General features: G+C 40.5%; 1 protein-coding gene across 3 annotated transcripts in view; it reads right to left on the minus strand.

Moving 5' to 3' along the window:
- The window catches only part of ARHGEF6 (Rac/Cdc42 guanine nucleotide exchange factor 6), a 145,870-nt gene extending 128,406 nt beyond the window's left edge, over window positions 1-17,464 (minus strand). For 2 of the 3 annotated variants that reach the window (XM_036016948.1, XM_028523142.2), the window contains exons 1-2: window positions 17,284-17,464; window positions 15,982-16,065 (exon numbers count right to left, since the gene is read on the minus strand). In XM_036016948.1, coding sequence (XP_035872841.1) covers window positions 15,982-16,065; window positions 17,284-17,448 — 249 coding nt within the window. In that variant the 5' untranslated portion in view covers window positions 17,449-17,464. Of the gene's footprint in view, window positions 1-3,490; window positions 4,130-15,981; window positions 16,066-17,283 lie in introns of those variants that run through there. The other variant, XM_036016949.1, reaches the window with a different exon arrangement.
- Window positions 17,465-18,517: the final 1,053 nt, after the last annotated feature.

Below are 18,517 nucleotides of genomic sequence, written 5' to 3' on the forward strand. Positions count from 1 at the left end.
CAATCTGAAATAGCATGGGTGACTTGTACAAACATTACCCTGGGTGAAAGGAACCTTACAGAGGTGTCAAACTCATTTTCACGAGAGGCCACATCAGCCTTGAGGTTGCCTTCAAAGGGCTGAATGTAATTTTAGGACTGTATGAATATAACTACTCCTTAACAGTTAAGCAGGAGCTCAGTGCTCCTGCCAGGTAGAAACAAGGTGCTGGGCAGGATAAAACAAGGCGGAGGGCTGGATTTGGCCCGTGGGCCTTGTGTTGGCTGCTTGTGCCTTATACAAAGAGTACATACTGCATGATTCCACTCATAAAAAGTTGCAAAACAGAAGAAAAGAATCGAGTGTCTTAGAAGTCAGGGCAGTGCTATCCGTTGGTGAGAAGTAGTGATTGGAAAGGGGCACAAGGGTAGTTTCTGGGTGCTGATGATGTTGTGCTTCTTAATTGGTGTGCTTAGTATATGGATGTGTTCAATTTGTACAGATCCATTAAACTATATACTTGGGATTTGTACAGTTTCCTGAATTTGTGTTATATTTTTTTCCTTAACAAAATGAGGTTTATTTCTTACACTATCTGTCCAATGAGTGTTGGTAGAGGCCTTTGTTCCAAATAGTCATTCAGGGACCTGGGTTTATTGAGGCTCCACTCTCTAATGATGCTACCTTCATAATGCAAATTGGTGTAGACACTTCAGAAAACAGTTTGGCAGTTTCTTATAAAGTTAAAAATGAAATTACTGTATGGTAACTTCCCACTCCTAAATATTTACCCAAGGGAAATGAAGTCTTATGTTCACACAAAAACCTGTGCATGAATACTTACATTGGCTTTATGAGTCACCAAAACCTGGGAACAACCCAAATGTACCTCATCTGGAAAATGAATGAACAAACTGTGGTATACTCATACAATGGAATACTACTCAGCAATAAAAAGGAACAAACTACTGATACACATCACAGCACAGATGAAATCTCAAATGCAAGATGATACATGAAAGAAGCCAGACAAAAAAATACATACTCTGATTCCATTTATGTGACATCCTTTAATGGTAAAACCATAGGGTCAGAAAGCAGGTCAGTGGTTGCCAGGGGCAGAGGGTAATTTTGGAAAGAGATGGAACTGTTCTGAATTCATGTTATATTTAATATAAAGCTTACTTAAATGCTAAAATATAAAGAAACACCAAGTCCTGGGCCACACTGCAGACAAATTCACACAGAAGCTTGGTGGGAAGGACCCCTCCAATATTTGTATCCTTTAAAAGCACATCATGTTACTCTAATTACAGCCATGTCTGAAAACCAGTGGGCTAGGTGTTCCTGTATATCATCAGTTCCTTTGGAGAGACAGCTCGACACATGGCAATTATAATGATTTCTAGACTATTTATATCAGTGATAACATTTTGGCACTGGGAGACTAGCAGTATGAGACATTTGTCTAGATCATCCCTAGACCAGCATTGTGTAATGGGCACAATGCCAGCTCTGTCCCAGGTTGTTGTGGGGATTAAATAAAATAACATACTTAAAGCATCTAGCACAGTACCTAGAACACTGTAGATGCTTGAGAAATGGTGGGTACTCAACTCTCCTTCCTCTTTTGCATCTAAGTTCCCTGAATACAGTGATTAGCAGATTGCTGTAAATGAACAAAATCACACTCTCCAATTTCTCCTCCTGAATAATTTTTTTTTGTAAACACTGAAGTAATACTATACTTGAACTATGGATGTCAGACCAATATCGGACATTTCTGTGCCCTAGTGGCTCACTCTATTCAGCACCTTTTATCCTTGAAGGTGAATGGAGAGGAGGCTGATGGTGGAAAATACAAACTACAGACCCTCCTTCAGAAAGCTTTGCCCCTGTACTCTCACTTAAGAATAGAGCCAGCCCTGTGCAAAGACAAGGTCAACATGTGAGTTGGCACAAAGAACAGAAAAAATATTAGTAGCTCAGAAGATACACCATCTATAAAACATGTACCAAATGGAATACTTTTGGATAAAATGTCATGTTTTAGTAAAAACAAACAAACAAACAAACAAACACAACCCTGAGTTGAGAACAGGAGATCCAGGTGAGAGTTTTGATGCTACCACTGGTTAGCTGCCTGACTTTGGTGAACTAAACTTTTATTTCTCTGACAAATGAAAGCAATGCCATCTCTCCCACATCCGTTACAAAGGCTCGGTGAGTTGCAGATAAGTAGAAGACATTCCAAAAAAATTAAGCAGCAAAGAAATGCAAGATGAGAATACTAGCTGGAAATTTACTTTGTTCCAAACTCCAACCACCAACCACCACTGTCCCTCCGGGACTGAGAACTCTCTGATATTAACTGCCTCAAGTACACCCAGAGACTACAATAGCCTGAAGCTCGTTTATGTAAGAAGAGAATGCAGCATTGGCTGGCATGTGGCATATTTTGCTTAACAGAAATCCTTGGAAATGCCTCAGCTGAAGTACAAGGGCAGGCCCAGACCTTATGTTCTGGAGAGAGGTGCTCTCAGTCATGGAACACCAGAACTGTTGCTGGAGCAAATGATGTCATCAGAGCTCCTCTTACCATAGTCAATGTCAGAATTAAGATAGGAAGTCCAAGGACAAATTGTGGGGTTGTAAGGCAAATATATGTGAGAAAAACAGTTGAGACCTTAGAATCTTGCTTTAAAAATTGTTAACACTTTACAAAACATCAACTAAAATTTATCCTATTGTATATTTTTATGTGAAGCTTTTATTGACAAAAATATATTCAGCTGGATAGAAAATATATTCCTTTACTCTATTTTTATTCCCACTACACATTAAGAAAGAAGTAATTGAGTCACCTCTATCCAAAACCAGTAACAAATCAACAATACAAACATAAGATCTTTTAAGAGACAGAGATCAACCTAAGGGTTCTCCACTCTACAGATAAGAAACGAATACCTCAAATACCTGTTGGGTTTTTAAGTGACTGGAAAATGAAAACTCAAAAATAACTACAGACGGGTTGGAACGTCTTGTAGAACAGAGGTCTTTCCCCATCCACAGACCATTTCTGCAACAGACCTGTGTACTCATTGCTGAAAATATCCCCAAATGTACGGATGCTGTAGATGGGAAGGGGAGGCATCAAATTAGTATCAAAAATAGAATTGTTGACTCCTTGCTATGGTTGGGGAGGAAGTAAGAGGAATCCGGCCTTATGCAAACCTTGCGAGCAGAGCCGGACAACTCGCAGCTAAGTTTGGCGCGTCCTCCCTCTGAGCCCTCAGTCTCCGCCCCCCCTCTCCCGGCACCCCGGATCTCGGGGCACTGGGAGGCCTTGGTAGAGAAGGAACCCCGGCTGGGGCTGGGATCTAAGGCGGTAGGAGGAAGGGCAGCTCTTCTTTAAGGGTGGGGGGTGGTCTTCGGGCACCAGTCAAAGCCCTCACGCTCTCCCTTTCCCCTGACCCGCTGCCCGCCACCCCCCCCCCCCAAGGCAGGTCACCTGGCTCGGCCGCAGCCCGCTTGTCCTCCTGCTGTTCGCTCACTCCAACCGCACCGCTGCTGCCTCCTTGGAAGCAGCTTGTCCTCCAGAGTCACGGGGCAGGCAAGCGGGTGGGTTAGCCTGTGCCAAGGCTGCGGGAATCAGGAATCGCTCAACCCAGCCGGAGCTGGGACACTGCCCTGAGCACTGCTGCCACCAGGGCGAAACTGGAGAGCTGGGCTCGGCTTCTCGGGGCAGGGAGGGGCGGCGGCTGCAACTTTGGTCTTGGACGCTGGAGAGGAGGGGGCGCCCGTCTCCAAACTCCGTGCTGCGCCCGTAACCTCTCCGGTCCAGGAATTTTTTTATGCCTTTTTTTTAACCTAAAAGGAAACCAGATTCTTGCCCTCAAGTTTTTGCCTCCAGAGCTGTACCCCTCGGTGGGCGGAGGACTGTGGGGTCGATAAAGGGGAGGTGGAAGGTGTTAGTGGGAGACCCGCCTGGCTAGGTGTGCTGGAAGCAGCTGGGCCAGGGCTCACTGGTCGGCGCCGGGCTGGGAGTAGCTGCCTAGGGAACCTGCCTTTGTGGTTCCTCCGGACCCCGCTCAGCTGACCACACTGGCCCCCTCCTGCCTGGGATGGAGATCGGCCTGGAGGGACCGGCCAGCGGTGGGGAAGAAATGACCCGGACTTGGATCACCCAAGTAGGAACTGGAAGTGACAGCGGCAGAGGGCAGAGAAGTAGCAGCAGCAGCAGCAGCAGCAGCAGCAACCCAAGTAGCTGTGGCTGCCGCAGAACCCCGGTGTAGCGGCTGCAGCCACACTGCGCATGCTGCTGGCGTCTGCTTCAGCCCTGAGTTCAGGGCTGCGGGTGCCTGGCCTGCCACGAGCCACTGCCAGAGCCTCGAGCGGCAATCCTGGCCTCACAAACTAGCCTGCTTTAGTGGCCTGCTTCCTCCTCCAACCCCGGACGTCCCTCGGACCCCAAGCCCTATGGTGAGCTGGTGTGACACCCAATAAAGAAGCATTATACAGCGGCCCTCCACATGCCTCCCTTCCCTGAACTATCCTGGATGTCCTTCCTGGGCTCTCTGATAACAGGCTCCAAATCAAATAGTCTCCTTGAGGGAGAATGAAAAGGTTCATAATAGATGGGAAATATTTATTACATTATTGAAATCCAAGTTTTAAAGAAATGCAATTCATACAGTAAAAGATTAGGATAGCCAGAGTCATGGGTGTCATTTAATGTAACTCACAGAACACTCAAGGTGTCAGATTTGTTCAACAGAAAAAGAAAATCCTCTTTAGTCTTCCCACTAGTTCAAATTGAGTAGCTAAATACACAAAGCTTTTCCCAGTGGAAACTGATGGAAAGGGGCAAGTTAAAAATAGTGTCTAACAGTTAGACATTAACAATCCCTACTCTACTCTCTTCATTTTTACCACTGAGCCAACAGAGGTGTAGAGAAGGGGACTCTGACTTCACACATGTGAAGGCAGGCTCAGGGCTTGAAGCTGCTGATACCTATTACAGCTATTGGGTAGTTGCCTGGCCTTATGCCTCACTCCCCCAGGGAAGTTCTACTCTCTTTGAGCTGGAGCTCTTTTGTGGGAGATTTAGCCCTGACTTATGATCATTAGTAGATCTGCCTTCCTTCCAAAACTGCTTCCCTCCAGAGCAGCCCGTGGGAAATGGCAAACCATCTATCCCACAGGCCCCACTTTGGGGAGGGCAACCATGCTGTTCCAGTTACAAGGCAGATGGAGTGAGTCAGGGAGACAGGAGGCAGTGAGGGGGTGAGGGCCAAGAGAAAAAGGCATAATGACACAAGCTGGTGAGAGAAAGGGGGGGGAGAAGGAAGAGAAAAGAGGAGGAGAGGAGAGGAGAGAGAGAAAAGAAGAGAAAGAGAAAAGAGGCACTAACTGAGCCTGTATATATGTCCATATATATTCAAGAAACCCTTCATGAACAAAACATCTTTTTACAAAGTAGGCTTGAGCCAGCAGAACAATAGGAGATGGTAAGGAGTCCTTGGAAATGGATTGGTAGTAAGGGTGGCAGGGGACAAAGCAGGAGAACCTGCTGGAAGTGGGGTGGGAGAAACCTAGCTGAAAGGAAAACCAATCACAGAACAATGCAGTCACAGAGGTACCAACCAACCAGGCCACTCTGGGGACATACACTTCCAACCAACCAGAACTGTATATATCCCTGACTCCTACCAAGCTCAAAGGCAGAACAAAACCAAAACTACCATTTCCAGACTACTGTTGTGAAGGGACTTCCTAGTCACACTAGTGATACTCTACCTAGACATGAGGATTTTTTCATATGCTTTGAAAGATTTTATCTTGAAGTTTGTGTGTCCTCCCTACCTCCTCCATTCTGTAAACAAATAAGACAGATATATATAATTGGTTCACAGAAAAGGAAATACAAATGGAATAAAAAGGAGTGATAAGATGTTCAAACTCACTTGGGATCATGAAATACAAAAATACAGCAATAAATGAAATACCATTTTCACCCAACAGTTTAACAAACATTAAAGATAATATTGAGGGCTGCCAAGGGCATGAGTAAGAAGGCACTTTCTATACTACTGGTGGGAGTAGAACTTTGTATAGCATTTTTGTAGAGGAATTTGAGAGTTTCTATAGAATTTTGACACAGTAATTTTATTTCTATGAAGAAAGATGTTTCCAAAATAATCACAGGTGTACACAAATCTCTATATGCATATCCAACATAACCTACTGAGATTTATCCCAGGAATGTGAGATTGATTTAACATATAAAATTAATCAGTATAATACCACATATCAATATAATCAAAGCCAAAAATCAATGGTCATCATAGCAGAGCAGGGGAAAAAACCTGCTTTGACAAAATCCAGTATCCTTTCATGATTAAAAACATTTTAAAAAGTTGGAATAGAAGGGACTTCTTCAACCTCATAAAGAGCATCTATGAAAAACCCACAGCTAACATACTTAATAGTGAAAGACTGAAAACTTTCCTTAAGATCAAAAACGAGACTAGCATGTTCTGGCTGGTGTGGCTCAGTGGGTTGAGTGCCAGCCTGTGAACTATTAGGGTTGGGGGAGTGTGAGAAGCAGCCAATTGATATTTCTTTCCCTCTCTTTCTCCCCCCTTTCCCACTCTCTAAAAATAAATAAATCAATAAATCATTTAGTCAATAAATAAATAAACAAACAAAAGACTAGCATGTCCACTCTCATCGCTTCTATTCAACATTGTACTAAAAGTTCTAGCCAGGAAAATTAGGCAAGAAAATGACATAAAAGGCATCCAAATTTGAAAGAAAGAAGTAAAACTATCTCTATGCACAGATGACATGGTATACAAGAAAACCACAAGAAATTTAAAAAACTATTATAGCTAATAAATAAGTTCAGCAAGGTTGAAGTATACAAAGATTACTTCAAAAGATTAGTATACAAAAATCAATTGCACTTTATACACTTGCAATGAACAATCCAAATATAAAACTTAGAAAACAATTCTATTTACAACAGCATCAAGAAGAATACAATACTACCAAAGTATTTTTTTACATCACATAAGCATAAAAGCTATTAAACATCACCAAGGAGGTACAAGCATGTACACTGAAAACTGCACAACATTGTTGAATGAAATTTCAAAAGACTTAAATAAATGGAAATATATTCTGTATTGTGGATCAGAAGACCCTGTGGTCTCACCTACAAATAGAACCTAATCAACAAAACAAACGAGCAAGCAAAATATAACCAGAGACATTGAAATAAAGAACAAACTGACAGTAACCAGAGGGGAGGTGGGAGGGGATTAGAGGGGGAAAAGGGGGAAGAGTTGTCAAGGAACATGTATAAAGGACACATGGACAAAGCCAAAGGGGAATAGGATCGAGGGTGGGAGGTGGGGATGGCTGGAGTGGCGGGGGAGTGGAAGGAGAAAAATGGAGACAACTGTACTTGAACAACAATAAAAACAAAAAACAAACCAGAAATGCCCTGACTATCCAGTGAAGTAAAACATGGCTGTTTCGATTCCGGGTCAGGGTACATGCCTGGGTTGCAGGCCTGGTCTCCCGTCAGGGTGTGTTCAAGAGACAATCAATGTTTCTCTCCCTCCTTTTCTCCCTCCCTTACCACCTCTCTAAGAATAAATAAATATAATCTTTTTAACCCCCCGAAAAAATATTGTTAACATAGCATTAGTCACCAAAGCAATATACAGATTGAGCACAATCCCTATCAAAATTCCAGCTGACTTTTTTTTTTGCAAAAATGGACAGGCTGATCCTAAAATCCATATGGGCACAAAAGGGATTCAGAATAGCCAAAATGATTTTGAAAATAAAGAATAAAGTTGGAAAACACACATTCTGTTTTGAGAACTTACTACAAAACTACATTAATCAATTCAATGGGGAGAACAGTCTTTTCAGTAAATGGTGTTGAGATAATTGGATACCGATGTATAAAAGAATGAACTTGGTCTCTTCATACAACATACACAAAAATTAACTCAAAATAGATCAAAGACATGAATATAAGAGCTAAAACTGTAACACTCTTGGAAGAATACACAGGAATAAATCTTCATGACCTTGCACTAAGCAATGGTTTCTTAGATATAATACCCAAAACACAAGCAACAAAAGAAAAAATAAATGAATTGTGCTTCATCAAAATTAAAAAAAAAAATGTGTTTCAGGGGATACTATCAAACTTGGGGAAGTGCTTCAGAGAGGGGTTTATTTCCCAGGTGACTCTGCAGACTTACCTGGCCAGTTGCTAGCTGTGTGATCCTCGGAGACCCTAGGACACTATCAGCATATGAGAAAACAAAGATGGAGGTCACTTGGAGAGGCCAACTGGCCAGCCAAAGAGTCACAGGCAGCAGCTCTTTAACATGGTTACCATGTCCCACAGCCAGTATTCAAATTGTTAGTATAATGTTGCATCTCTGGCTTCATTTTTCTCCATTTCCAAATTCACCATTTCAAGTGGATACTTTTTCTTTAGATAAAGAGTAGTGTGTTCTGGCCAATAGTCAAGCCTTGTCCTTCTTGTATTTTGTATATTAATAGTTTTATAGCATCAATAAAAATCTATACCAGGTACTATGCAAAGTACTTTAGGCCTGGGGCATACTCTACATAAAGTGACAAGATATGGAAACAACCTAAATACCCATCAATGGATAAATGGATAAAATCATGTGATGTATATGCACAATGAAATATTACTCAGCCATGAAAAGGGAGGACACCCTGCCATCTATAACAATAGATAGGCTTGAGCACATTATTCTAAGCGAGATAAGTCAGAGAAAGACAAGTAGGGTATGATATCACTTATATGTCTAATCTAAAAAAAAAATCAAACTTGTAAAAAATGAAGAAAAAATGGTGATTACCAGGGAATAGGGTGGGGGAATAAAAATTGATGTTTCTTAAGGGTAAAAACTTGCAATGAGTAGTAAGTAAGCCATAGTTATTGAATGCACAGTAGAATAAATATAGGCAACAATATTGTATTATGATTAAGTAATGTGGGCAATCATATTACAATATATGAATGTATCAGAGTAACACATTGTACACCTTAAATTTATACAATGTTGTATGTCAAATATGGTCAGTTAAAAATAAGTTAATTTTTTAGATTTCCAGTCAAGATGGTAGCATAGGTAAACATGGCTCAATTCCTCACACAACCACATCAAAATTACAATTAAAATATAGAAGAAACATCATTTAGAACCATCAGAAATTGAGTTGAATGGGAGTCTGACAACGACAGTATTAAAGAAATGGCATCTATTCAAACTGGTAAGAGAGGCAGAGATATAGAACAGGGTGGTCCTATATTCATGTGTGGTGAATAAAAATTCAAGAGGGATATCTCAGGAGAGAGGAGTCCCAACCCTACACCAGACCCCCAACCCAGGGTTCCAGTGCCAGGAAAATAAGTCCCTATAACTTCTGGCTGCAAAAACCATCAGGGATTTAGACAGTGGAAGAAACTTTTGGAGTCCCAAGCAGTTCCCCTTAAAGAACCCACATACAGACTTACTTAGACCCACTCCCTTTGAGCTCCAGCATTGATGTAGCAGCTTGAAAGACACCAGTGACATATAAGGAGGAACTGAAGGGTCTGGCATCAAGTCTGGAGCTGGGGGACAGCTTTGTCCCAGAAGGAAAGGTGGACAAAGGCCATTGTCCCTTTTCTGAGCCCTCCCTCCACAGAGTCACAGAACTGGCAGGCCAGTGCCATATCTGAGACTCCATCAACCTGGCTAACACTGTTGGCCCCACCCTGGAGATCCCTTAAGACTCCTTTACACCCAATTTATGGGCCCACCCAAACTGTTAACAGTGACATTTCCATATTAATGGCTGGCCTTGGCTAATGCTTCACAACTTCTTAAATCCTCTCAAATAAGCAACAGCTGGCCTCAGTAAGCTCCTAGTGCCTATACCTTGTGTTAAGTGGCACCAGGCCCAGCACTAGCAGCAGCCAGCCTAGATTCACAGCTTGGCTTTGCAAAGGAATCTCCAAGAACAGAACATATAGCAGCCATCACAGATTGCTTTATAGCTCATGCAGGGTGGCCCTGGGTGAAACACAGGAGTAGGCTGACCTTGGCCCACACCACCTGGAACACCCCAGAGCCTGCATACCGAGTAAACAGCTACAGGCCATGTCGGAACACCACCACCCTGCCCCTGCATAGCTGATCCTCCACAGAGGGCAGAGGTTGGTGGTCAGTGTGCACAGGCAGTCCTAGCAGCTGACTGGCCTGGTTAAATCACTACAGTTGACCTACTGGCACCAACCAAGACTCAACCATAAGAGGAGGGAGTACTCAGCCCACACAAAGGGTACACCTCAAGTACTCAGCTTCAGTGATAGTGGAGGCCATGCCACTGGACCCTATAGGACACCTACTACATTAGGCCACACTACCAAGACACAGAATCAAATCAGCTCTACCTAATACATAGAAACAAACACAGGGAGCCTGCCAAAATGAAGACACAAAAAAACATGGCCCAAATGAAAGAACAGCTCAAAACTCCAGAAAAATAACTAAATGAAATGGAGACAAACAATCTATCAGATGTGGAGTTCAAAACACTGTTTATACGGATGCTCAAGGAATTTAGCGAGGACCTCAGCAGCGTAAAAAAAGGATCTAGTCAGAAACAAAGGATACACTAATTGAAATAAAGAACAATTTACAGGGAAACAACAGTAGAGTGGAAGAAGTTAAGAATCAAATCAATGATTTGGAACATAAAGAATCATGAAACAAGGAATCAAAACAACAAGAAGAAAAAAGAATCCAAAAATCATAGATAGTGTAAGTAGCCTATGGGACAAATTCAAGCATTCCAACAATTGCAGCAGGAGAAGAGAAAAAACAAGAAATTGAAAATCTATTTGAAAAAAATAATGAAAGAAACCTTCCCTAATGTGGTAAAGGAAGGAGACATGCAAGCCCAGGAAGCACAGAGAGTCCCAAACAAGATGAATGTCCCAAACAAGAAGCCTACTCTAAGACACATCATAATTAAAATGCTAAATGTTGAAGATAAGGAGAGAATATTAAAAGCAGCAAGAGAGAAGAAGTTAGTTACCTACAGGAGAGTTCCCAAAAGACTGTCAGTGCATTTCTCAAAAGACACTTTGCAGGCTAGAAGGGATTGGAAAGAAATATTCAAAGTCATGAAAAGCAGGGACCTACAGCCAAGATTGCTCTACCCAGCTAAAAACGCCTTTTGGAGTCAAAGGACAGATAAAGAGCTTCCCAGACAAGAAGAAAAATAAAGAAATTCCTCACCACCAAACCATTATTATATGAAATGTTAAAGGGACTTATTTAACAAAAAGAAGATCAAAGCTGTGAACAATAAAATGGCAATAAATACATATCTATCAAAAATTGAATCTAAAAAACAAACTAAGCAAACAAAAAGAACAGACAGAATCATAGATATGGATAACATTTTGATGGTTGGGTGATGGAAGGTGAGTATAGAGGAATGGGTGAAGAGGTGAGGAGATTAAGAAATTCCAATAGGTAGAATTCTAGCCAAGATGGAGGCATAGGTAGAAATCCTTTCATTTCTTCGCACAACCAAAAGAAGGATAACAACCAATCTAAAATCAACAAACAACCAAAAGTACCAGAAAAACAAACTTCATGGAACCCCAACAACCAAGGAATTAAAGAAAAAGTCAACCAGAACAACCAGACCAGTAAAAACCTGCAGCAAGGCGGTGGAACAGGCAGGCAGGCCAGCTGAGAAAAAATCATGGCAAGGTGGTGGACCGCACAGGCGGGGCTGACTGAAGGCAAAACTGAGACTCAGAGTTCACTGTGGACTACAGCAGTTGTCGCGGTGGGAGAAACTCCCAATCTCACATGACAGTTTGTTGAAAAGTGGGCTAGAGTCATGCAGGTAAGCTGCCTTGTTCCCTCTTTGGCCCCACTGAAGAAATCTGGCCCCCAAAAAACAGAGCAAAACTTCAGAAAGAGAGCTAAGCAACAAGGAGATAGCCAACCTATCTGATGGAGAATTTAAAGCCCTGGTAATCAAAATGCTCACAGAACTGACTGAGCTTGGTTGAAAAATGAAGAAACAAATGAAAGATACCCAAAAGGAAATAAAGCAAAATATTCAGGGAACCAACAATGACAGGAAGGAAACCAGGACTTAAAGCAACGATTTAGAACAAAAGGGGGGGCAAAAAAAACATCCAACTGGAACAGAATGAAGAAACAAAAATTCAAAAAAGTGAAGAGACACTTAGGAACCTCTAGGACAGCCTGAAATGTTCCAGTATCTGAATTATAGGGGTGCAAGAAGAAGAACAACAGCAAGAAAATGAAAACTTGTTTGAACAAATAATGAAGGAAAACTTCCCCAATCTAGCAAAGAAATAGACTTCCAAGAAGTCCAGGGAGCCCAGGGAGTCCCAAAGAAGTTGGACCCAAGGAGGAACACACTAAAGCACATCATCATTAAGTTACCCAAGGTTAAAGATAAAGAGAGAATCCAAAAGCAGCAAGAGAAAAGGAGACAGTTACCTACAAAGGAGTTCCCATTAGACTATCAACTGATTTCTCAAAGGATACCTTGCAGGCAAGAAGGGGCTGGAAAGAAGTATTCCAAGTCATGAAAGGCAAGGACCTACATCCAAGATTACTCTATCCAGCAAAGCTTTCATTTAGAATGGAAGGGCAGATAAAGTGCTTCTCAGATAAGGTCAAGTTAAAGGAGTTCATCATCACCAAGCCCTTATTATATCAAATGTTAAAGGAACTTATCTAAGAAAAAGAAGTTCAAAAATATAAATAACAAAATGACAGCAAACTCACAACTATCAACAAATGAACCTAAAAGAAAAGAAAAACAATGAAAACAAAAAGTAAGCAAACAACCAGAACAGGAACAGAACTAGAGAAATGGAGATCACATGGAGGGATGTCAGTGGGGAGGGGGAAGGGAGGAATAGGAGGGGAAACGTACAGGGAAGAAGAAGCATAATTAGTAGGCATAAAATAGATGGGGAGAGATAAAAATGGTATTGGAAACGGAGAACTCAAAAAACTTATATGTACAACCCATGAAAATGAACTAAGTGGGGAGAATGCTGGAGGGCTGGGGGATTCAGGGTGGAGGGGGGATAAAGGGAAAAATTAGGAAAACTGTAATAGCATAATCAATAAAAATACTTTAAAAATTAAAAATAATATTTTTTTTAAAAAACGAAATTCCAGTAGGTAGTTACAGGATAGTCATGGAAATGTACAGTACCATTTAGGAAATGGAGTAGCCAAAGAACTTATATGCATGACCCATGGACATGAACAATGGTGGGGGAATTGCCTGAGGGAGTAAGGGGGTGCAAAGGGGGAAAGCTGGGACAACTGTAATAGCATAATCCGTAAAATATGATAAAAATAAGTTAATTTTTTTTAATTTGCAAAGATTTTAGGCCTGTCTCTTAGCTATCTAGGATCTCAAGACTGTATAATCAGTATTCTTGGATGCTGGGTGCACACTTGCTTAGTTTTCAGTCTCATGTATTTATTTCATTAGGCTTCCCTCGATGTTCTAAAAGTGCCTCAATATGGCTCTTATATACCCTTTACAGACATAATTTTGCATACAATGCTGCCTAGTAATAACAGTAACATTGGGTAGTTATTATGCATGCCTTATGTACAGTAATATTAAGTGCCTTAGGTGTATTTTCTCATTGGATAACTAATACAGTCCTATGCAATAGATATTATTGTTTGCATTATGCAAATGAAAAAACTGGAGCTTAAATAGACCAAGTAATTGTCTTTTTCATCACTCTATTTCCAGTGCACAGGACAGTACCTTGTTCATAATAGAGACCCCTCCCCCCATAATAAACAAATGAATAATTGATTTAGAGAGAAAATTCTGGGAAGACTGGGAAGCACTAGGAATGCTTCTTCCCACCTAGATGGCAATTGTACTGGCATAATCTGTCTGATGTAACTATTAAGAGCGCTGGAGTCTATTCAAAGTTAATTTAGTCTATTTTCTCTTTTAGCACTGTAGCAGCTACCAATTACCCACTCTTCCCAATTCCACGTCAGGAAGCTGTGCATGCATTCCAAGAGAAGTTTGAAAAAGCCAGAATAAGCAGTAGGACCTCAACACTTCCCTGCATCTGCCCCCTAAGAGGCCAAGTAACTTTTCCCAAAGTCACACAGTCATTAACTGACCAAGCCAAGTCTCTGGCCCAAGTCTGTCAAACTGGAGAAGGAATGTGTTTAACCATGATGCGAATATTGCCTTACTACAATATTCATATAAAGTTCAAGCCAGCCTGAATTATCAAAAGGGGATAAAAACATTCCAAGTGCCTTCATTAAAAAAATGAAAATTATGATATACTTTTTAGAAATACTTCTATTCAAAGTAGATAAAAATATTTTAAGTATTAGTGCTTAAAGAAGTAAGCATTACTTATCAGAAAAATCCACTTTTGTGAAACAACTTATTCTCCAGCATTGCCAAATCCAAAAAGTGTTTCTGTATTATTTAATACTCTCAGAACTGCAAAGCAGCTCAGTATACCTTCTGGCAGCTTCAGAGTGCAGAAGTCTTCGGCCACTTCACCATGTTTTTATTTGAAAAATAAAAATGAAAATACCATGATATGTTTCATGGTAACCATCATTCTATAAAGGATGTAGAGTGGGCTCAGTTCTTACTTACCTCAAAAGCCATACACACAGGTGACCATGCACACACACACACACATGCCTGTATTACGTGTGTGCATACACACAGAGAGAGATATAAAATTGGGCAATAGGGAAACCTGAAATAAAATATTCTGAGGCAAAATATTCTGGTGCTATGGCTTACTTTAGGAAAAATTCTAAATCAAGCAATGTTTATGTGGGTCAAAGCTACTTGTACTACTATTAATAATGATAGTTAACACTTGGAGAATACTATGTGTCATGCATTTTTCAATGAACATGTATTTGTTGAAATCTCATACCAATCCTATTAGATAGGTGCTGTTATTATTCCCACTTTATAGATAGGGAGAATGAGGCATAGAGGCGTTGTTAAGTAACACGTCGAAGATCACAAAGCTACTAGTCAGAGAGAACTGAGATTTGAACCCAGGGAGTCTAATGTCAGAGTCCATGTTCAAACTACTATTAATACTTCTTCTCACATAATACTACTAATGCATGTCTACACTTCTTATGTCCCTGATCCTGTACTGTTCACTCCACATACATTATCTCATAGATATTTTTGAGGTTGGAGTTCTTAGTTCTAAATTATTATGCAACATCTCATTAGATCTTTAAAACAACCCCATGAGGTACCTATTATTGTGCCCATAAAAACACTGAGTCACAGAGAAGTTAAATAAATTTTCACACAGGCGAAAGTATCAACCATGCTTCAGTAACCCCCCTATATGTACAGTAAGGATCCATATAATATAAAATAATGTAACATAAATCTAAAATACAACTTCTGCCTCAGGACCAGGTTCTCTCAGCTCTTCAAAGCTCTTGTTCTAAAGTGTTGTTACTGGGGAAAAGTAACAATAGACTTTCCTCTCTTCCCAACTCAAGCAGAATGCAGTGAACTTCTGCAGCAGCCATTAGCCCACTTTTGGTTCCCCTTAGTAGAAAAGCACACCACAAAAGTTCTGTTACCAGAAGCCTTCTTTCAAGGCTTGGATGCTCTATCTAAAAGATACCATGTTTTGAGTTTTGTTCTGTTTTAAAAATGCTTTCTGGAAAAGCCAAACTAGAAAGCCTCCACTGGAGCCACCAATCTTAACCATGGTTTCTGTAAAATGTTTTTCCTGTTTAACAGAGAAAATAAACCAAGGACTTTTACTACAACACCATCTTCACTAGCAGAATGAAAAAACAATGATAACAAGGAAGGCAATCTGGGTGGGCTTACCTCCACTTGAAGGGCTGCACATCCTTTCAGGAAGTAATTGATGTTGTTGATGCAGTCAGTTTCTGTTTGGGGCTCCAAACAGTACTAGAGAAACATAGTCAAATGTCACTTGGAGTCTGTCATCCCATGCCAAGCGTACTATATACACCATTCACTAACAACTACATAGGCAGGTGTTTTAATGCAGGGAGCAATGCTGCTGTCAATCCAGGAAGAGAAATAACCACTAAAGGAAGTGATGCAAAAATCTAAACGGTTGGTTTTTATTTCAAATATCTCCAAACCTTAGTCTCAAGCCATCTCCACTTATAAAATTTTTCTCTTTTTTTTTGTTTTTGCCTAAGTGTGGTGATAGCAAATCAGAGAAACCCAGACAGTTTTTTGAGCTTGGCTTTGCTTTTAACTTATTTCCTTGCTCCCTCCTCTGCATCATAATTTATTCAAGTATATTTCCCCCTTTGTTGTTTTCTGTGTTTGATCACAATTCTCTACCTTTTACCACCATTTTCTCACTGATTTTCAAGTTTAAGAAATTATAGGTAAATCCATTTTTTTTCTATAAAAATACAAACTGTTTCAAGAAGGCAAAAGAATTGTGCTCACAGTCACATTGCCTGCCAGCCTTAAGAATATGGGTGTAGGACTCTAACTTTAAACTGATTTAAGGTGTCTGCTTTAGAAATTATCCATCTTTGTGATCATGGGTTTCCAACATTAAAATTTTTGGATTTTTAAAAGAGAATAAGAGTAGTTTCACTTTGAACACATGTTGCATTTGAAATATATTTGGTTTTTATTCTTTTAACAAACCTGTGTGACATTCGGGATTATTTCTCCTAGTTGCTAAATAGCCTCTCTTTCAATGGATATTTTATTTGTTTGAGAAAATCTACATTGATTTTAGTCAAACTGTCACTGAACACTATCAACATCTGTTATAAATCATCCCATTACTGCACAGACTCATATATACCCCAAGTTCAAAACATGTCCTTGGTACACAAGGAGGTGTAACACTTATCACTATGATAGAGCAAGCTTGTGATATAGGTGCTCTCATTGCTCCTGGTATCCATGTTGTAACAGGTTTTATAATAATAATACTTGGTGGCCAATTACTAAAAGAATATTTCATATTCTGACTTTTTCAAAGTATAAAAACAGTAAGAAAGAATGCCTAACTCTTAGAAAGAAATTAAAGTAGGAAAGTCCTAAGAAAGGGGCAATAGAAAATATCAAGAGTTACATTATTGCTGCTCTCTCGTCATAAGCACTGCCAAAGATACTGCAAATGTTTCTTACCTTTTCTACAGAACCAGGCCTCAGTCTGTTGATCAGTTTACACAGCACTACCCCATTTCTCAGTGAAGACTTCAAGAACTCCTCCGGATCACAGATGGTCTTTTTGGGGGAATCTAAAACTCCCAAGGATATAAGCCATGTCACGATTTGCTCTTCTGGATTCATTACTGAGGACTGTACGCTCCGAACAGCTTTCTGGGGCAGCTGCAAGGACTAAGCCACATCCGCGATTGCATCTGCTGTTGTCTTCCTTTTTATGAGTTCTCTTCTGGTGCTTGCAGAGCAAAGCTTTAAAACAACTTTTCTTAGACAATGGTGGAACCCACTCAAATTACGGGATTTCAAAGCCACAGAGATCACACTCAAAGATGTGGAAAGAGAATGAATGTAAAAACCTGGATAATACTGTTTTTTTTTTTTTTCAAAATCTGCAAAACAAATTCATTAGAATAAAAAAAGAAGAAATGCACACACACACAAAACAGTGCAAGAAGCTGTAAGGGAAGGAAGTGAGGAGGATGCTGGGGAGGGAGGAGAAAGAAGGAAGCAAGTGCTCTTGGAAAACAGAGGTGAGCCAGCACTTCAGCGGACCTTGGAAATGAAACACTTTTGGGTCAGTCTGGGAAAATGCTGTCAATAAATACTTTAGCCTCGGTGAAAATCTAGCTTCTGTCAGGAGGAAAATGCCAAATGTCTCTTATGTCAGATAGATGTGAGCCTCGTGGGGAGCTATACCAGCACAACGTGGCTCAAAGAAGGTAGGCTCAGAAAATTCTTCTACGAAATGACCGGATGTCCTCAAAGTGCCTCACAGAGATGGTGCGTCATGATCATTCCTTGCAAAACACTTTGAGTTGCATGGTGACACAGTGCCAAGCAAAGGAAGATTGTGCCTGCTGTCAGCCATCACTGTATATAAGCAGAAGCTAGAAGAATGGCATTTTACTTTGCAGCCAAAAAGCTATGTTTAGGGAAATAGGCTAAGGATAACATCTGACATCCTGTTTACTTGCATTCTTTAGCAATTCTTTTTCTGGACCTGATTCCACTACACAATCCAGCTGCAGTACCCTTAGCAAAGGCTTATATATAGTCACATAAGAGGGTAGAAAACACTTGAAAACAACTTTTGAGAACAAAAGAGCACTTGTCTTCTGTCTACCCTACAATCTGGAAGGTTGATGTTTCCCCAACAATAAATACTTTGCATTAAAAATGCTTCTCTAGAAAAAAA

The sequence above is a fragment of the Phyllostomus discolor genome, chromosome X (genome assembly GCF_004126475.2).
Source record: "Phyllostomus discolor isolate MPI-MPIP mPhyDis1 chromosome X, mPhyDis1.pri.v3, whole genome shotgun sequence".
NCBI classification, from domain to species: domain Eukaryota; kingdom Metazoa; phylum Chordata; class Mammalia; order Chiroptera; family Phyllostomidae; genus Phyllostomus; species Phyllostomus discolor.